Genomic DNA, 22,347 nt, shown 5'->3' on the forward strand with positions numbered 1-22,347 from the left:
TTTAATTTGTATTAAAACGTAAAATTATTGTATTATCAGTGTTTTACATAAGTATTAAAATATATGTTTTTAGTTTCATACTACAATTATCTAATATTGTTAATACTGCTCTTCTTGGGTTATTTATAGTTGGATGTGGGTTATTCACTATTTCCTTGAGTTATATCATAAAGGTAATAAAGCTATTGGTTAGGAAGGTGTATTAAACAAATATAGTTGTAGAATCAAGAAATAATAAATCTCATACGACCTGTAGTTACAATGATGGTTGGTGTACCATATGTTGTGAATTATGTAATGATGGGTCAATTAATGTCAAATCAGGTTCTTTCATTGAACATATGTTGATTGAATTAGATATCTTTTAACCTTTTACATTTTAGTTTGAAAAATTCTATATGAGCCTGTTAAAATCTTCATGGACAAGATGGAATATCGATAACCAAAAGTTTTATTTTATGTTTTTGATAGTCGCCCAAAAAAAAGACGGAATTAATTTTATGAGAATGCTACATATTGACAACACTTTATTACTTCAGGTAATACACAATAAGATATAAATTCAAAAGAGACTATTTTTATGTAAATACGCATTCTAGTTTTTCAATAGAATTTATGCTACAACATCTTTTTACCTTAACCTGAGAAAGTAGATTAAAAGATGCATTATTTACACATTAAAAAAACGATAGTCGTACGTAGATACGAAAAATATTTGTCTTTTAAAATTTATTCTATCACTCTTAATATACAAAATTACAAATAAATTACAACACCAAGAAGGGAGTGCTCAAATTTAATATTCTTTTGGTAAAACATAGATGTAGCAAGGAGTAAACGTTTAAAAAATTTTAATGTTTGGTATAAGGTTTCTCACTAAACTTATTTTTTACCACAATTCAAATAAATTTTGTTTTTTTTTTTTATTTTAAAAAACTGTTTGATTGGATCCAACATCAATGTGCTAAAATACTTGGAACCCGAGTGCGTGAAATTTATCGCCAGCTAAGTGAATCTGAAGGAAGTCGTATTATTGGTCTACTGGAAGCAAATTTTTCATTTTGACAAATCGGTAATCGCATTAACAGAAATCCAACTACTGTTGAGATGTTGTCAAGCGTCGACTGATAGTACCCAAAGAGTAGGAACCGGACATCGAAGGGTCGCAGATGTGGTTCAAAATCGCCCTTTAAAATCTACAGAGACCGATTTTCAATATTTGGCTGATATAATTTTATAATGACCAACCGATTTATCGCCGTATAAGGTCATTTGGAGCGCACCATTGTCGGCCTCTAATTTCGCTACCCCTGACAACTGAAATCGAAGAACATACTATAGTGGTGTAGAGAACGACAACTTTAGAATGTGAAGTGGCATCCAGTTGTCTTCTCTGATGAATCCCGACTCTGTTTGGGTGGACATGAATGGCGAAAAAGAGTCAGAAGACGTCGGGAAGGAACACGTCCTTCTCAGTTTTGATGTTGAGCGACATGTACACCGAACAATGGGCGTTATATATGTATGCTATTGCTCATGGAAGTAGGTTAGTCATTATCAGAGGCAACATGGTAGCGCAACGTTATCTTCAGGAAGTAATGGAGCCGATTGTTCTTCCTTACGTTAATCGACCCGGGGTTCCAATATTTCACCATTATAATTCTCCAACCCATGTTGCCAGAGTTAGTTTAAACTTTTTTGAAGAAACTCATGTGAATCAGATGTCATGGGTATATGACAAAGGTCGCCAAGCTCCTTGATAGTCTGAGTCATTTTTCAAAATTTGAAATGTTTCGCAAGCCGCAATTAAATACGTATTTAAAAGGTATTTATTGAAAACATAAATAAAAGTACAAAATATGTGTATTGAATTTAAATATTAAAAGTTAAACACATTTATTTTACTGTTGGGGAGTGTTTAGAAAACTTCAAGAGACAAACATATAATTAACTAAATTATTAAAAATAATCTAAAATCGTTGATATTTTGTTTCCAAATTTTAATACTTTACTCCTTGCTATAACATCCACGTTTAACCAAAACAATATTAAATTTTAATACACTCTTCTTGGTGTGGCAATTTCTTTGTCACTGAGTATATATTGATTCTATTAAATTGAAACATTTCTTCACTTAATTCACCAATAAATATTAATATGAAGGACTACTTGTATCAATAGTAATGGAAACTGGAAAAGATGTTACAAAATATTTTTGCTAAAATCCATACATACAATTCAGTATCAATTCCAACAACACGACAGTTAAAAATCACGTGTGGATCTACACAACTAGTTATGGAGGAAGAGGTACAGGTAGAGACAAGTTTAACCAACATATTTATAATGACATTTTATACATTAAAAGAAATAAATGTTGTAAGCACCAAAGAACAATTTGTTTCCATCATACAAACCAATATTTTTTTTATAAATTATTCAAAAGATGTCAAACAGACATTAGATTTAGAAGCTCTATTATTACAAATAAATGAAGAGGGAATTTCACAATTTAACTGAAAATTTTTAAATATATATACTTCTTTAAAGAATAATTTAATAAAGAATTTTACATTTTTAAAAATCTTTTTCTCTTTCAATGTTGAAATTTAAGAACACACAATAATTTTCATTTAAAAGAAGAATAGGCTGGTGAAAACATGCTCCAAGTATTGTAAGTGAGTTGTTTATCGGATTAATAATTTAATAATGGCTTGATATTAAACATAAATGAAAATGCATGTAAAAACTTAGATCATAATGTGAATATTAAATACAGAAAAAATATTAAGTAGAACAGACAATGTTATTTAAATAGGTTTTAATTAAAAATGCAACAACAATGCAGATATTACATCTCAATATTAATTTATTAATGGCTCCATTCCGACCATAGCTTCTGTTACTTCTCACTGGCATGAGTTGAAAAATGAGAGCTACGTGTCTCTACATGCTAGAGTTTTTTTAATACAAATCCAACCTGCCACCAATTTATCGCTGTTTTAAAAACAGTTGTTTGTGTTTAAGTGTTCCTATATTTGTCAATAGTAATTCTATTGATGGTAGCAAATTTTAAGTTACATATTAATTTAATTGAAAAATATATTAATGAGTCTAATTATCAAGGTTTCTCTGATGTAGCTGGATTAAAGAAAATTCGAATTCCCAGTGATTTACTTGTAGATTTTATTTCAAATATTCATATTCATTTGTACATTTTTTAAATGACAATTCTCACAAAAGTTTTTTAAAAAAATAATTTTAAATCATATTTTTCAAAAGTTTCAGACCTATTTCAGGTTTATAAATTGTATAATTATAAAGATAAAATATTAGACAAATGTACCAAACTCACTCATTATAAATATCTAAAATAATAATAAAAAAGATTCGAATCCTCATAAAAAGTTTTAATATAAATTTTTAAATTTCGTTTGTTATTTTATTTATTGATATATTTTGGTATGAATTTAATTTTATTTTTACTTGCAATGCTTTTTATTTTATTCTGGGAGAATTAAAATACTTCTACCTAGTCTAGTAATTTGTTTTCCTTTTTCTGTTGATCATTTAGTATGTTCGAATGAAGTGTAGACTGCCTCTGCTTATATTGTTAACATAACATTTTGTGATTTATTTGGTAAGATCCCTGTGTAGCAGGGTATGTTTGAAGGTTCCTGCGTGGCAGGCTATGTATGTAAAGGTCCCTACTTTGTAGGCTATGTATAGAGGTCCCTGCGTAGCAAGCTATGTTTAAGATCCCTACTTGGCAGGCTTAAATTGTTGCGTTCTGGGCCTGAGAGGGTAACAGACCTGGTAATGGTTGAACCGCTTCTGAACTCCTGTCTAGAAAATGGTATCTTTTGATAGCACTTGAAAGACATGCGGGTAACAGACCTGTTGATGGTTGAGTCGCCTTTGAGCTCCTAGTGGTTGTTAACTGTGTTACATGATAGTATATTGAAATGAAATAAGGTCCCTTAGACCTCTGGTTTAGGCGTAGTTGTTCGAATATATATTGAGCTTGTACTGCTGCTATATTGTTTACAGATTACCGGTGTAAGGTGAATCTTTGCAAAACTGTAAAAGGTGCGAGGACGCCGCAATGTCAGGAAGGCCGTTGTTATCTTACGTTATCATCATCTTCAACGATGGACCGATGCGACATCCTTATCTATTTTGACTATTTTGTTTTGTAAACAATGGATTGATTGGTGCAATATGTTATCACGATAGTTACCATTTATAATTATATATATAGATATAAATTTTATTATGATAAATTTATTTTACTGTTAATGTAGTGAAAAACTGTTTTAACATATTTTCGAACGAAGGCTGTTTACTCTGTTCACTAAATGCGATTGGTTTTCGAGATTTTTTTTCCAGCGACATGAGTGGCATTTCTTCAGCGGAGTCTTTCCTAATTGATAAAATTGATAAAATTTGCGGAATTTGTTTGGCGAAAAAAGGCAACTTAAAAGCATTATGTGAAGTTATTTCCATCGAAGAATGTGTTTTGAATTCCTACGAGATTTATTGTGAACACAGGGAAAGGTGTAATAATTAATTAGGCTACGAATTTATTGTGTCGTTTATATTGTACTTTATTACACATGTTAATAATATTTATTATTATTACATACCCAGATAGCGTAAGTTCGTAGAACCGTCACTAGGACGTCAATCGGAGATAAAAATATATCTCGTTTAGACATTGGACGTCCGAAGTCTATACCTTTGTACCGTTTAGTATGCCTCAAATGGACGTACCCCAAGTTCCAATCACCTACAGAATGTTTTAAATAATACACACATTAAAATAATAAAATACTCATAATAAATGAAATCTTACTTAAAATGTATAAACAAACTATAACAATATTAACCAGGTCTCCATGCTAACCTTATATAACTTCCTTTAATGTATCTTTGAATCGGATTTTAAATCTCTTCATGTATACAATGCCCTTATATTGCAAAAAATATATTATTAAAATAACTTTTAATAAACAATGCATTAGCTAGCAAAAATTTAGAAAATCTACATCCATTCCACAAATGCTATGGTGCAATACCATTATTTACCTAGACAAGGAGAGCGATTCAGTCCAGTTTCCTTCTTACAGCGCAATTTAATGATGACAGTATGGGGTGGGATCTTTTTAACCCTAGGACAGACTGTCGAGGTACGTCCTCACACAAGTAATTCGTTAGTATCTCCATGTTGTTGTTATTCGAATCATACACTGACCTCCAAGGAGTCCCGACTTGAATTCTATTGAGCATTTTGTGTCTTAGTCACAACTACAAGTATTTTTAACAGACAATCAACTGGAACAAGGTCTTCTCCGAGAGCAAATGACACAAATTTATATGGCAAGAATAATAAGAACTCTAACTGGGGACCGAGGAAGATATGCCCACATTATCCACCTCAAATGATGTATTAGCAGTACCTATAAACTAATAATTAATATCAAAATAAACTAATTTTATTTTACAATTACTCAGCTTCATCATCAAACAAGGGGTTTTGTCCTTACTTCTAAAACAACTAAAACCTTTTAGTGAGAAGTTGTCTATTAAGGGATAAATCTCCTGTTTAACAAAGTTATACATGTTTAAGCCATTAAACTTACAAATCAAAACAGAATGTGTAAAAATATTATTAATATTTAATATATAATCTTACCTTTGTACCTTTTCTATCTATTTCCTATAATAATTCCCAACTTACTTGTTAATTATTCGAAAAATGCATACTGAGGACGCAGTCTGTTATCTGGTTAGTAATTTTAGTTAAGTAATGGTGACGTCTTTTTCAATCTAAACTTGCGTTTTCCAGTTCCTAAAGGGCTAGACAAAATTTCTAACTCGTTTCTTCAAAGTGGTCATGCCTAATTAAATTTACATTCTTATTCTTATAATGCTTGTTTAAGTTAAAGTAATAATACATAATATATTTTTTAATATTGTTTTTTCCCTACATAAATATTGCAAATGCATAATTTGTAAGTATGTAATGTGTAATATAATTCCATATCTTTCAGGTAGTAGAAGTTACAATACAACTCAGCTTATGAATTAAAACAACAGAGTGAAAATTTTAAAAAGTTTCTTCAAAATTATCTCTTTTCAAATTACCAGGTAACTTTTACATTCCAAATTCCAATCTTATATATAATATCTAAAATAATTTAACGTTTATGTACATGAGTTCCTAACCAAACCTAATTTTAAATTAGATCAACATCGTTTAATATATTGGTGTAGCTTTAGATTTATGGCAACAAATTTGATAGTTCATAAGATGATATTTCTAATTGCAGAATCTAAATTTGTGACATTTACAAATGTTTTTTTGTGAATTTGTCATCCTATATATCATAATACATATATATTTTTTTGTGTTAATATATTAAATACATTTAGGGTGGCAATCAATTTATTGAATTGGAGATATTAAGACCATTGTGGAAAGAAGAGTGTAAAACAGTGTTGTACAAAAAATTCAGGGGTATTTTGAACAAACTCACTCTACAGAAGTCAAGTTACTCAAAATCAGTACTTCTGAACATCTTCAGGGGTTTGTCAATTTAGTATTCAAAAAGGCTATTGACGAACCAATGTTCTCAATTACGTACGCTATTGTTTGCAGAGAACTGGCCTTGCTGGATGTGCGTTTGGCAGATACCTCTTCAAAGAATCCAGAATTCGTGTCTTTCCGCAAGCTACTCGTTATCCGTTGTAGAACTGAATTTGAAACACTCTCTGTTAATGACAACGAACGTACCCTTAAATTGAATGAAATTGAAGAGTGTACACTTGCTGAAGAGAAAAAGAATATGCAGTTAAAACTAAAAAATTATGACAGAAAAGTTAGAAGGAAAAGTCTAGGCATTGTCCGATTCATTGGTAAGCCTTTCTTATTCAATTTTTGAATTCCCTTATATTTTATATTAGAAAAAATTAATACAGATTAGATCACATACTTTTAATTTTCCCTGTTTCCTCTCTAGGTGAACTATTCAAACAACAAATGCTAACAGCTAATATGATGATACGGTGTTTATCGAATTTCCTCACTTATGATCATGAAATTAGCGTAGAATGTCTGTGTACGTTGCTAAGAACCGTCGGTAAAAAACTCGAGTCTAAATCCGTTAATTTGGATCATATATTCAAGGCTGTGAGTGAAATCGTGGAGGGAAAACATCAAAAAGTAAGCAATCGACTCAGATTTATGTTGCAAGATGTGATAGATCTGAGATGTTCAAATTGGATATCTGGGCGGCAGTCGGAAGAAGATCACACGAGAGTAGAATTATATATAAAACTTAGAGCCATTCTAAACAGACTCACATTAAATTTTATTTGTTATTTCTAGTTTCTTTGACGTGCTGAAGAAGTCCAAGGTGGCTCGCGTTAAAACCAGCCAATTATGGGGTTAACAATGTTCGTGATGATGTCCCTTCTGTACATTTCATTGTTCATATTGTTTTTCATCACAAATGTGCAATGGCATCTGACGTTGCCTTGAAAAATTTCTTGGCCTCCACGTCCCAACACGTCTCGAATAATTATGCAGACCATACCTGGACTCATCAGAATATAGCTCGGCGTTCCATTCGACAACCCAATGTTGTCTGTCTCTAATTTTAAATTAGACCAACATCGTTTAATATATTGGTGTAGCTTTGTAGCTTCTTTGTCGCTGGATGACAACACCTATAACAAGACTTACCGCCAACCAAACAGTTGTTCATTTATTTGCTATCTATTATCAGTTTCTGTAGCAAATGTTTAAATGTATTCCTTTAATTGTTAGTTAAGTTCTATGATTAATGATTGTCTTATTTTATAATGAGATATACAGCTGCTAAGTTCAATTTTAGATTTATTTATCAAATTATATTTCGATGTCCCGTTATATCCTGTTTAGATGAATATATTTTCTTTCCGTCGTATAAAAACTGAAACTGCTACAATGCGACTGTAAGTAATCGGAATTGATTAAATTATTTAATTTTTTAAATTATACCTTAACAGTGCTCGGATTTATTTCCAACATTTCCAATATTATACTAAAAGTATAGTATCTATTTTTTGTAATTCTTATGTTGAGTGATAACGTGCTTTTGTTGAAACAACAACTGCAACTTTCAAAATTGTTTTAATAAATTTTTATACATAAAATTGAATTCTGTTTTGCTGATCGATGTAGCCGTTTGAACGGAATCTCCAAGTTATATAGAAGCTGGGATACAAATGTTTGAAAATGACTAAAAAATTGACTTTTCAAATTTCAAAAAATTCCGTATTTGATCGAATCGGGCTCAAAATTTCAGGATCATCTTTATTTCTGATGTACATTCAAGAAAAAAAATAGGCGTCTAAATCGGTCATCAACCCATATAGATATTGACGATTCAATCAAACTCCTAAATTAATTGCATGGAATCTAAGGGCAAATGTAGCTTTCGAATCAGGGGATCATATAGTCGAGGATAGGTTTAACTCAATTACATTAATAAAAAAGTATTTTATTCTTAAACGTCTAAATAATTTTAACCAAATAATAAAATCTATTTTTCTTTTTTGGCTTCTCCTCCGCTTTAACGGATATGATTTTGTTAACGTGTATAAATGTCAACCCAGTTAGGTGCTCTTCTGATTAGAAATCGACTATGGAATGTTTTATTTCCGTCGCTATTTTATTTTATACAGCCGATATTCATATATAATTACTGAAAGTGGAATGTTGTCTATTAGGAGTTTATGACTGTTTGCGAGTTAACAGTTTCAGTGTCGTTATCTTGATTAGGATCAGTAAGTATAAAACTATTGGAGTAAAAACTTCTAGTTAAAATAAGTTAAGAAGACAAGTGTTCTATTATATAATCAAGAAGAGGAAAATCGTTTCTTCTGAATAAAATGCAACCCCTCACATTTAATATCAACAACTGTTATTTTTTATCTCTTTTTGCATTATTCTTAGTCCACTATTGTTTAAATTTATTCCATAATGATACAGTAGATTTTGGGAATTCTCCTCTTATTCTCGCCCCATATTCTACTCCACTGAATATTTTTTAAAACACTTAAGCATTTCATATTATTTGCGCAATTTGGCAGAATAAAGGTACTCTTTAACATATTTAATTATCACAGCCATTTTTGAGATCTTCTAGTTTTAATATAAAATCAAGTAGGTGTGGTATAAAGAAATAACCTCAGATTGTATTTAAGTTTGTATTTGTAACAAGTAGATACAACTAAAATAATATATACAAATTCGAATTAAATTGATATGTTATTAATTCTAGGCGATTGTCATGGAAGCTGAAAGAAAGAGGAAGTTTACCTAATTACAAAATTTTCCTTTCCAGTAAGTGATGTATGTTTACAGGAGATAAGCACATTGAGAACTAATATTATTAGGTTGATGCAAAAGTAATCTCGTTTTTTAACTTCAACTTTAAAAGATCATATTATAATAAACTTTATTAATCTAAATAAAAACCATACGAATAAACACATATTTGCCAACGAGAAATAAGCTTGTATATGCCGGTCGCGTAGAAAGAGGTAGTTGAAAAAGTGGTAGTTAATGGGGCGAGTATGGTGGATGAAGCAAAGTCTCATAGTCCAATTCATTCAATTTCTTCAGAGCCGGTTGTGCAAAGTACGGTGTTATCATGTGGCAGAATTGTCCCTTTCTGTTGACTATGCCGGGCACATACGTCGGAGCTTCTGCGACGATTTGTTGAGAGTTCTTCTCCGTCGTAATCGTTTCGCCGAGATTTAAGAAGTTGTGGTGGATAAAACCGGCTACCATACAGTCACCGTGATCTTTCACCACCACAGAATTTTTTGAACCACCATTGTGCCATACGTTCATTAATGGTCTCTGGGCCAAACGCATTGTTAATATCAAACAATATAAAAACCAAAATTATATTTGCATAAAAATAATACATATAGATAAAAACCAAAAACGGTTAGAATAATTGCAAAGCAGGAGAATAATTTGCATTTAGTTTATGTAAAGTTCTAGTATTAGTACAAAACGTTTTTCACAACAAACTATGTAAAGTATTCCATAGTTTGAAGAACTGTTAAAGAACAATAACTGCATCTTTACCGTTATCAACAAGCTCAATCAGTTTCAGAACCGGCCAATCATCAATATGATGATACATTCTTTAAATTTATACGTGTATTTTGAATGGGCGACTTTAATGCAAAAAATTGTGATTTCCTGATGCAAAAAGTAACTTTTTAACTGCTCTGTTGGATCTTCAACAATTTAACAAAGTTGTGACTGCAGATGGATGGAGTTTACACAAATATATTCTAATAATGTAAAGAGTGAACGAGACGAATTGCCATTATTAGAGGAGGACACGTTTCTTCCAGCACTCAGCATCTCATTTGAAGTTGAAAAAATCACCGCCCATTAGTGTTTCACTTTAGCAACAACAACCACTATAATTTTAGAAAGGCCAACTATTAATCCTTAGATAATGATTTTCTTATAATTGATTGGACTCACTTTGCCAATTTTGAAGATGTCGAAGTTTGTACCACAGAATTTTATGGAATGCCTTATGGTATACTTGATACATCTGTAACGATTTCCAACAACGTATCTGAAAAATCACAAAAACTGGAAACGTATACGCGTAAAGTTTACGAAGATTATCTTCGTCGCTCTGAGGCTGCAATTGTCACTGATCATAAGTCTTTCTGGAATTTCGTTCACCAAAAACAAGGTATTACTGGAATACCTCCAGTAATGAGGGATGATAGCGTTACGTATACTGGTCCTCAAAATATAGTGAGTCAATTTGCAAATGTGTTCAGCTTAATGAAGCGACTGAGTCTAACATACCAAATAGTATCGACAAGTTGGCCAACAAAAAATCTATCCTTTATACTTTTGAAACCATTCCAAAATTACCCCAATATTCAAAAAAGGCGATAAATGTAATTTTAATAATTACAGACCTATCTCTATATTAAGAAATTGCTCTAAAATATTTGAGCTGGTGTTATCATTTATCAAAGTAATACCACCACCACTAATTTGATATGTATGACTTATGATATAAGTTCGTCAATAGATCGTAAAAGTCAGATGGACGGCGTCTATGGTATACATACTTTTCATGAATATTTGATACCATTGACCGTGCAATGCTGTTGAACAAACTTGATACGTTTGGTCTTAGTGATAGTCTCATTAATTTAATTAAGAGTTACGTCAGCTACAACTGATTTAGATCTCACACTTACACTGCATCCTCTGACGTACCGCATGGGTATAACTTGAAACCCCTATTATTCCTTTTCTTCATCAATGACTTGTTGAGTTTGTTTTTATGCTGTAGTCTAGTCTATGCAAATGATCTGAAGCTATATTAGTCGACAGCTCTTAAAAGCTCCACAAAATAATATTGATACTGGTGTCAGAGTAACAACATTTAGCTAAATGTAAAGAAATGCTTTATTGTAAGTTGCACCAAACGTAAATTGCCAGTTTTCATACAACATAAATATATGCGTGTTGGCCAGGAAGGATTGCTGTAAAGTTCTGGACGTTATGTTTGACAACGAATTATCTTTTGTGTCGCAAATAATGGAAATCTCGACATCTGCTTCCAAGATCTTGTGATTTGTCTTACCAAACTGAAAATCGCTTGATTCTCAAATTGGATTACAGACTCTGTTTTCAGCACTAGTACAAAGCAAATTGGAGTATTGTAGTATTGTCTGGAATCCCATTTTACCTTTGCCATCAAATTAGCCTGGAATCTATTAAAGGACGATACCTTAAGTACTGAGAACAATGTATAACCTGCTCATAACACCGATCCATAATCTATTGCTGCAAGAACATTCTATGTACTCACTGCTAGTAAGAAGAGAAGAAACGTCAGCAAAGTTTCTTATATAATACATTGCAAAATTGATTGTTCTTATATACTAGCCGACATTGGATTTAACGTGCCAAGAATTAATTCAAGAAGCAGCGTTTCTCTCATCATACCGAGACATATAACTAATGTTATACTAAAAAGCCCAGTTTTCTAAATGTGCAGTAATGCTAACAAATATTGAGATAACATTTTTAATTAAGTTGTATTATTTATTATCTATTTAAAGTTAATTCTGTTGAATAGGGTAGAAATAGGAGATACTAAAAATTAAATTGTTAACATATATTGCTATAGTCTTTTATAAGTTCATTGTTGAAGGTATTTTAGTAGAATTTCTATTTAACTTTCTTTACGGATTCTTTATAGATGATATTAGAACAATTTTTTGTTAATTTTACATAAAAGTATATATATATATATATATATATATATATATATATATATATATATATATATAGTGTAATGTAAGACTGTCAGTATTAACAAGAAATTAATTTACTAGATATATATCTCTAAGAAATTAAATAAAAATATACTACGAATCCTAATGCTATGATTAAATAACTAAAATTCTAAATTTATTCATAATCGTTTAATCTTGATCTACGGTACAGGGGTTTATTAAACATCAAATGCATAATAGAATTATAAATTTGACTGAACATACTTTTTAATGCTTCTAGTCGGTTTTGAACATCTTCAATCATAGGAAAAGGAGAATACATCTGTTGTCTGTTCTCCATTGGTTCAATATCTTGCGACTCTTTTGCATAGGTATACATATAACACGAAGGTTTCGATCCGATCGTATGAATCTTATGGAAATATCCAATTGCTATGGGTATTTTATCACCTTTGTGAAGTTTTATGCCAGTTGATTGTAACGTATCAGGATCGTCCATTTCAAAAACTACATCACCCTCAAGAACCGTGAGTGACACGTTTCTAACATCAGAATTGATGAAGTTTTCCAAGTACATTCCTAAAAATTTTTATTATAATGTTTGTTTGAAGGCAAATATTCATTCAGAAAACTAACCAGGGAAATCAGCAATGAAAAGCACTTCGCTTTGATTGGACCACGAATACACTTCTTGAGTGATATCCTTTATAAGTTCCCTAAAATCATTCAACTCAGACAAAACAGGCAAAAGCCATTCGACAGGTTTAAACGGTGACCAGTTTGCCTTTAGGAGATCGTAGTTTGGGTCGTACATTCTTTGTTGGAAACGGCCATTCATTGAACACCACACATCTATGTATATAGAAATATTTTCTGAAGTAATGAAATTTATATTTGTTTCCGGCTGTATTGACTGAGACACTGATTTTTCATGTTTATCTGAAACGTAAACAATTCTGTTTTTTTTAATAATAATTGTACCATAGGTTACATTTTTTTAATTATTTTTGAGTATTATTTATTTATATCAAGTTGTACCTTTAAAATCATTGATTAAATTATCTTTAATACATTGTGCATATTGCATGCACATGTCTGCATGTTTGTTCCATCTATCGTTGTGAGTCCAGGCTTTCGAGTCAATAAATTGTTCCCTTCCAGTATTATTATCCACCACTTTTACTACTATGAGTATTGTATTCCATGAATGTACCATCATATCCCACGAATACCCGTAAAGACCATTTGTCCAGTTGTTATAGCCCTTTAATAACATTATGGTACAAGGTGTTTAATTTTAAAATACACATACCTTTGTTATAAAATGAGAATATGGCATAAATGTTTGTAGACCACAGTGGCTTAGCAGCAATGCCACCACCAACCTATGTTTCCAGGTAATGTTCTTTGGTAGATTTATGTTTTTATATTTTGATTGTTCACGTTCGGTGTAAATACATTTATTAGATGGTTTCGCTTCTTCTACATTACAAAATACTTTCAAAATATTTTTAGGCCATGTCTCTTTACAAAATAATGGCATTGTTGCTAAACATACATACGGAAACATACCTAAAATTGTTTAGTTGAATTAATAAAACAAATTAAACAATGTTATTATAATTATGTTCACACATATTTGGTTTTACTGATTTATCTTTATAAAGTAGATAATATTGGACATAATAAAGTAAAACTTCAATTTAGAAGCTTAAAATGATTATTAAATCCTATAAAATTAATAACAAAAGTTCAACGAAAGACGTTAATTTTCTTTTATAATATAAACTTTTAATTAATGCTGAAGTAACCCTAGAGCTAAATGTTTTGTATGTGTTAAAGGTAATTAATGAACAATGTCTGTAATTTTCTGTGAAGGCGATATTTAATATTTAAATTAGGTTAAAACTTACCAATACTAAAGAGTCTTGAATTCATCAAATGAAATAGTGAACAGAAGATCATTGCTATTGGTCTGGTACTATCAACAAGCATCCAAAAACCAATAGTCAAGTCCAAAAGAAATCCAAACCAATGAACTATTAAATAATCTATTTGATCTAATGATAATATATACCTAAAATAAAATAAATAATTTTATATATTATACAATGTATGTGGAATCGTACTGAAATGGAATAAAAACCCAATGAGAACCTAAATTAGTCATGGAGTAACCTTCGAGCCATTCAAAATCAGTCTTTTTTAATCCTGCCAAGAAGTACAACATAAAAAATTGAAACTTCAAAATAAAATAATTCCAATATGGAATATGAGTATTGTTTTTGGAGGGATCATTTAACGAATCCAAAGACCTACAAATTATTCTGTAGTGTATATGTATCAAGTTTTTAATGTTAGTTACCAGTAATGATTGGCACAGGAACCTGTTAGTAATATGCTGACCACACCAAATAAATAACTGTGATTGTTCCAAAATGATTTATCCAACATAAGGAGAAACCAATAAGGTACAGCAAAAGTCATCATACTTAATCTAAATTTAAATCCTACCATCACGCCAAAAGCTCCTAAAACAAAACATGATCTCTTCTTAATTATACACCTTTTTTGTCAAAAGACAAAAAATAATTTTGAATGTATGTACCCACCTAGCCACATAATGCCATAAATAAATGTCATGTAAGGATACTGCAATGATTTCAAAGCTGGAAACAATGGAAAGTGGCAGTCTTTCGGATCTCCCCATCTTATATCTATGATAGAACCACCTCTTTCCTCAATTATGTCAAATGTCATCAACAAACCTAAGAAAAGTTAAAAAGGTCTATTTATGATATTAGTTAATTATTATAAGTCGATTCATTTTATTAATTATAATGTAATTTTATAATCGTTCGCATATTTAGACATTAACTAATTTAAGCTATGGGTAATTAAAGAACAAACAAGTGTAAATTGTAACCGATTTCGTAGTGTGATTATATACATTATACACAATAGAGTAAGAATTTAAAAGAGATTATTATCTATAACATTAAAAATAACTGTTCGTTCAAAAGATTTGATTCTACCCAAACATATGTAGACTGACTTTTGACCCAAGTACCAATAAATATGTACATTACATAAATCAACAAGCCACGAGCAGGAAAATGCTATTATTAGCAATTAATAAATAAGCATGATTTATATTGACAATAATCGTTTAGTTTTTATTAAATATATCATAAATTACAGTGATATTACAGTAAATTTACTTTATTGGTAATTACGATAATTTATTGATAATTCAATTTTTAAATATCTTTTCGTCAACTTGTCCTTAAGTTGTGATATACCTTTAGAATAAGTAAAGAATAAATTTAGAATACAAGTCAAATAAAATTCTAATTAATTCACCTCAATTAATTGATTATTTATACCAAGTTACAGTTTACAACTAAATAATTCCGTGCAGTCGCCCACAGTCATTCTGCAGTCAATAAAATGGTGCCATTACTCCTAAACGAGCCGAGTAAAAATAAAGCTGATTAAATTAAATTTAACGATGCAATATAAAAATCTTATTTCACATAATTTATTTGAAGTGGGAGTACCTCAAATACAATTTTCTGTTTAAGCTTCCGACAAAAGAAACCAATTAAATACGTAATTAATAAAATGACATAAAATTTAAAATTCAGTAAAATAAATAAGTAAAGTGACATATTTCGTATAATCGAATATTATTATGTAAAGTGAATAAAAAAAATCATATTTTACAGAAGTTATTATTATGTTCATCCTACATTACTTTGAACACATAATTTTGTAAATATTTGTGTTTAAATATGATGAAAAAGAAACATTTCCGCTATATAAATAATGTATATGGTGAAAAGGCTTAAATTTTAATAAAAATTGAATATAAGAAATTTATATATATTTATAATAATAAGTAATAAAATTATATGTTAATAATTATTATAAGTTAATTTGTAATTTAATTATAAAATTAAGCTACTTTTAATATTTGTGCTCTTTCTAATTTAGTAATTAATACAAAAATATATGTATAATTACTCTAATTTGACAAAAAAACTAGAATTAAAATTAGAAAACTTACCAAATAAGAATCTGATAATGCCTAAACTAGACGGATCTTTTGGTCGATACATGTATTTCACTAAATCATCAAAACTGCACCTCCTGATTACCTCCACATACTCAAAATATTTACTTACAATCCGTTTTAGATGCATTTTTATTGGTTCATTTTTCTTTTCTACGTTCATTACTTTGGTGTCGCCCATCTCTGCTAAAATCCATGGTAGATTACAATTTATCAATTCCGAAACAAAATAACCGACAACCAAATGCCTAATTCCATTGTAGTCGCAGCCGTATTTGAAGATAATAAACAATTTTTAAAATTAATATTGCCTACGTTGGATAATGCAACGATAATTTATAGATCACGTTGAACTCTGACATGTAAATCAGAGCTCGTATAAAGAATGACATAGAGAGAGTAATAATCGTTTGATGCTTAAGTACGACCGCAATACAAAGTATGAGCATGGAAGATAATTTATTTATAACGATGGACGCGAACAGGAAGAATCTAGAACGTATTATAAATGGAACAGGGAAAAGCTTTTCATTGCTTTTCCCTCGGATATAAAAGTGATACTTTTATGATCGATTGTAATCCGCAGAAACATATTAAATGTAAAACTAACAAAAACAAACTTAAATAGCGAAACGAAAATTATTTCATAACAGCTTCTTTAAAAATAAAAGTTTTAATTTCCGTTATAAAATCACAATTACAGTTTTTATGTAAGATGTTAAAATTCTGTTTAGCATAATTTATAATTAAAAGTTGAACATCAAGAAATCACGACATCGAACACTTATTTCATACCTGGAATGTGTCTTGTTGCAAGTTAGCAGAAGGATTGGCCGGATCCTCTCAAGACATCTCTTTTATCTATTAAAGGGTTTCCATAACAACGGGAAATCATGAACCAATCTTGGGACAATCGATACCGTTGTTTATTTTGATTCTGCGGACACAATTTATGGGTTTTGTTTATTGCTCATCGGGACAATAATGGTACGAGGTTCGGTGATTTTCAGCAGGAAATGAGGTGATATAAAACACATGTATACGTGACTGACGCTCAGTGTTCAACAGGTGTTCGGAGTGGAATATCGGTTTATTTAGAGTCTCGATAATTGGATAATTTAATATTTTATTGGCTCAATTTTAACACATTCTTTTGTCTATTATATTTATAATATTTAAATATTGTACCAAATTTAATTACTTGTTTTATTTATAAAAACAGTACATATACTTTCTAATGCATTTTTTATTAATAATAACTTTCTTATCAGTGGGAGTGAAAGAAAATTTTCAACTAAAGCATGTTTTTTATTAAAATTTTGTTTATTTTATTTTTTTTTATTAAAATTTAGAAAAATAAGCAAAAACATTGCTTTTATAATATTTTATTCAAAATTTAGTGTATTAATAATTTCTAGTTTTCATTGAATATAAGCAATCATTAACAAAGTATTTAATTCTTTACTAGTATTTCATCCTATATAAACGTAGTTCCTTTATAAATAAATTGATTAAATTTTTTAAACACAACAAAAGACTTGTTTTCAAATGGAATTTTTAATATATCTATTTAGATGTTCTGTTTTGAACATGCTACAAAGCATTTTTACAATGTCTTTCTATCCTATTATAAATTACTTGTGAACTTTTTACAGTAAATTCGATGCAAAACATTGCTTTAAAATAAGAATACAAATAAGAATAGTTGTATATTTATAATATCTTTTTGTTTAGTTCGTTGTCAAGAACAAAAAATTAGCCAACAAGGATAAATTATTTTTGGAAAACGATTAGTATGCATTTATGTCAATGAGTAGGTGTTAGTCTGGAATAGGTAAACTCCTGCTTCATAGTAATGTAGTCTGAATTTATTAGGATAATAATAGACTGTTTTGTCTGAGGATATAGGAAACATGTTAAAAGATTATATGACGTGGCTGTGGAAAGTTAAAGAACATATGATAATGGTACTTGTAAATTATACTCTTTCAAATTTTATTTTTTTTTTATTTATTTTTTTTGTCAGCAAGCATATTCGAGGTACACTAGGACGAGCCAAAAAGTCAACTATTTTTTTTTAACTTCCGTTAGTGAAAAATTGGTTTCAGGCACCTTTAAAAAATGCTCTGCAAAGATGAACACCTAATTTTAAAAGAAGATCCTCGTCATCTCAATTTTCCATTTTTTCTTCAGTTCCATATGGCAAAATCGATATCTCGTCATTACTCGTACAAAAAATGTCTATTTACATTTCTTGTAGAAAATTGAACGTTCGACAGAAAAGGTATGTTACAATTTTTTCATAATTCTTACCGTTTAAAAGATATCGGAAGTTAAAGTCAAAGTCAAAGAATTTAACAAAAATTTTTTTTCCACTTCTAAATTTGTAACTCGTAGATAAATAAATATTATAAAATGCACAAGATATATCTTTGTATGAAATTAAACGCTCTTGTAATTAATCGATTACTCTAGCCATTTAGAAGATCAAATTTGAATTCCAATGCATACTGATTTTAATAGTTTTTTAATAAATATTTTAAATTTAAGTCATAAATTTTGAAAATACTTTGATTTACATTTTAAATAAACCCGTTGAAAAATATTAAATCACGGAAAGAAAATTATGAAAAGAAAATATTTAAAAAAATTTATTAGAAAGAAAGATATTCCGAAACAAAAGATAAGACATAGCTTAGAAACTATTATTCTATCAAAATAAACTCAAATTTTTATATTTTCAAAATTCATGACTTAAATGGATAAAATATATATTAAAAAACTATTAAAATCAGTAGGCATTGGGATTCGAATGCGAATATCTTCTAAATGGTTAGAATAATCGATTATCCACACGAGACATTTTTTGTAGAGCATTTAATTTCCTAAAAAATTATGTTTTCTACTCTTTATTATATTTACTTATTTAGTCTAGAGTTTTAAAAACAAGAAGAAAAAAGAAACGGTAAAAATTATGAAAAAATGTTAAGATACCTTTTTTGTGGTGTGGTATCAAAAATTTTCTGTACGATCAAGTAATGGCGAGATATAGATTTAACTATATGAGATTAAAGAAAAAATGGAAAACAGAAGAGAAGAACCTTCCTATTAAAATCTCATCATCTCATCTTTCGAAAACTTTTTTCAGTGGCGGAAATTAAAGAAAACAGTTGATTTTTTGGCCCACTCTGAAGCTACACATTAATAAAATGTTTGGTTTAGTTTCCCCTTTGATATTATTATAATTTTTAGTGAATTTGTAGTATGTATAAATTTAATTAGATATTTTCTGAAATTATTTATTATTCCAATACCTTCTTCAATATTTTTGACTTGTTAACATGAAATTTAAACCCCCATATCACAGTATTTACAATAATACAATCTCTGTAATTGTTACCGAAATACCAAAAAATGGTAAAAATGAAATTTTATATTTATTTATGGACAAAAATTGTATAAAAAGATTTTATTTATTTATTATTTATTTCAAGCGAAATATTCTCAATACTAAATCAATTATTTGTATAAACATTTTAATTGTTAACTTAAAAAACAATTATTTAAGTTAATATAGAATATTTTAATTATTACCTTAATAAAATTACAAAGGAATAAATTATTTAGATTAAATTTTTGAAAAAATTTAATTAAAACATTTAATACAAACACAAAAATGCGTAACAATGACAAAACATTACAATATCGTCGCTAAATAAGTAATATTAATGAATGTAATGTTGGTTACATAATTATTGATCTTATATTTTAAGACATCTACTGCATTATTGAACTTATCAAGCGTAATCATAGTTAAGAATTGTGGTAGTTCATAATGTTTCTATATTAAAGTATTTACTATTTTGGTGCATTACAGTATAGTACTAGTACAGTATAGCAAGATTGCCGTAAGTCTATACAAGAATTTGATGACTTTCCGATGCATTTTTCTTTTGATTAAATATGAAAATTATTAAATACTTCAAATGCTGTTTATTTGGTTTCACATTCGACATGTTTAGCACGAAAAAGAGTATGTTACTAACTCATAAACAACTAAATGAATGTGACGTTTTGTAGCGGGATGTATTACCAACAATAGGTTCTTCATATACTTCAATATATATATATATATATATATATATATATGGAGTCAGAACTAATTAACAAGATTTCATAAGACAATTGGTGATTTTGCAGATTTAAAATCTCACAAAAATGTACTGTAAAACTTTCATAACTTAATTGACTTCTCTGTCATCATCAATTGGATTGTTAACATAAAATTTAAAAGAGATATTGTTTTTAAACTTAAATTAAAAATATTTAATAATGTTTACCGAGTGTGCATCATTTTGTGTAAGCTGTGTTCATATTGTGTAATTAGTTAAAGACATACCTTACCCGATCTTATAAGTACCTAGTACATGATAGAGCTTTCCTTAGCTTAGAAATATACCTAAAAAATATTTATTGCGTAATCTTCGCTAAAGTCTGGGTTGAATAAAATTCTAGGAACTGGTTCACAATAACGGGTCAAAGCTAGTGTAATGAAGATGATAGAGCACAAAGCATTGTCAAAAAAATATAATTAATATGATTGTGAACTCGAATTGCAGAGGTCAGTAGGGGTGGCAAAATTTGAATAGACTACTGGCGGCAAATGTGTAAATCCGCCACTGCCTACAATGGAAAATATAATGGATTAAAGTCTGGTAACCTTGAAGGCCAATTTATAGGAACATCATTCTCATGGCCAAACCATTGATTTGAAATGTTTTCGAAGAACCACTGTACATAACCGCCGAAGGGAAAGGAACATCTTAATACCTATACTAATGATTACATGTTCTCACCAGTGAGATATTTTCAAGAAACTCGTAAATCGTGTCTGTAGAAATTAAAGATATTTTTCTCCAGTTAAATTACCAAAAATAAAAACCTAGGTCAGTAGTTTATTTTAATGTTACAAACCAATCATTTTTTTTAAATGATTGATAGTAGAGTGTATTTGTGAAATTACTTTAACTTTCTTCAAATATTAGAACTGAAACATCTCAAAAATGACTTTGATTAAAATTAGTCATTACTACGTTTTAGGAGAGAAAGAGGAGAAACTCACAATATACGCTAATGTATCATTATAGAAAATGTTACATTGAATTGTAACAGATGTAATAATTGTTAGGTATGTATAAAATAATACAAAACAAATTTGAAAACGATTGAACAAAAGATTATGGATATATGAAAAAAAAAAACATTTTTTAAATTTAAAATTGATGTATTGACTTCATTCATATAAATTTTCTTCTTTATTGGAGCTTGACTGACCTCCCTCGCAAGTCTCCTCTATCCTCACTCTCGGTTCGAGTACCATCCCTGCTTAACAGTTTCACTGATTCCACCCAAGTACTATATGCAACTAATAATACTACTTGCGTTTCACATGAACCCTCTGACATATAAATATGTAAAATATCGAGCAGAAAGTCATTAATAATTGTAATATTATATTGAATAATTAAACAAAGTATCTACGCCACCATTGAGGGGAAAATCTACAAGACGCCTTCTGGTGGAAGTCGAAGGCAAGTGTCGGACAACCACCACTGATAATTCTAAAAATAACACGGTGATAACCGAGAGTGTGGTTAGGATGAAATCAGGGGAAACACCGGCACACCCATCACGGCGAGACGTCTAGTCTGTTTTCACAACAAAGTGCGTGGTAGTTGAGTTGTGAAATTTGAAACATGAATACAAATCAAGAAGTGCCCTATTCCAATTCATCCACAGCTCCATCGGGTGGATCTTCAACGATTACGTAGGACGACATTGAGAAGCGCCACGAAACAATTATATTATTAAAATTATGAGCTCCTTCCAATCAAGTATTCAAGGTGAAGCAAGATGAGAATGGA

General features: G+C 29.7%; 2 protein-coding genes across 4 annotated transcripts; one reads left to right on the forward strand and one right to left on the reverse strand.

Annotated features, from left to right (window-relative positions):
* The first annotated feature begins 6,574 nt into the window (after nucleotides 1-6,574).
* Nucleotides 6,575-7,390, forward strand: LOC126265404 (eukaryotic translation initiation factor 4 gamma 3-like). Its single transcript, XM_049966765.1, has 2 exons — nucleotides 6,575-6,918; nucleotides 7,023-7,390. Exons 1-2 carry the CDS (start codon nucleotides 6,630-6,632, stop codon nucleotides 7,388-7,390), a joined length of 657 nt encoding a protein of 218 aa, XP_049822722.1. The 5' UTR covers nucleotides 6,575-6,629.
* Nucleotides 7,391-12,522: 5,132 nt separating this feature from the next.
* Nucleotides 12,523-16,794, reverse strand: LOC109594009 (vitamin K-dependent gamma-carboxylase). 3 transcript variants are annotated; one of them, XM_049965978.1, is made up of 10 exons: nucleotides 16,662-16,794; nucleotides 16,418-16,606; nucleotides 14,961-15,116; nucleotides 14,714-14,879; nucleotides 14,478-14,663; nucleotides 14,262-14,425; nucleotides 13,661-13,920; nucleotides 13,387-13,612; nucleotides 12,985-13,287; nucleotides 12,523-12,927 (listed from the first exon to the last, which is right to left on the reverse strand). In XM_049965978.1, exons 2-10 carry the CDS (start codon nucleotides 16,602-16,604, stop codon nucleotides 12,524-12,526), a joined length of 2,052 nt encoding a protein of 683 aa, XP_049821935.1. In that variant the 5' UTR covers nucleotides 16,605-16,606; nucleotides 16,662-16,794; the 3' UTR covers nucleotide 12,523. The 3 variants fall into 3 exon arrangements, with proteins under 3 accessions (XP_049821935.1, XP_049821936.1, XP_019864733.1); XM_049965979.1 differs by having other exon boundaries at nucleotides 16,418-16,477; nucleotides 16,536-16,781; XM_020009174.2 differs by having other exon boundaries at nucleotides 16,418-16,791.
* Between the last annotated feature and the right edge of the window lie 5,553 nt (nucleotides 16,795-22,347).

The sequence above is a fragment of the Aethina tumida genome, chromosome 4 (assembly GCF_024364675.1).
Source record: "Aethina tumida isolate Nest 87 chromosome 4, icAetTumi1.1, whole genome shotgun sequence".
Taxonomy (NCBI): Eukaryota; Metazoa; Arthropoda; class Insecta; order Coleoptera; family Nitidulidae; genus Aethina; species Aethina tumida.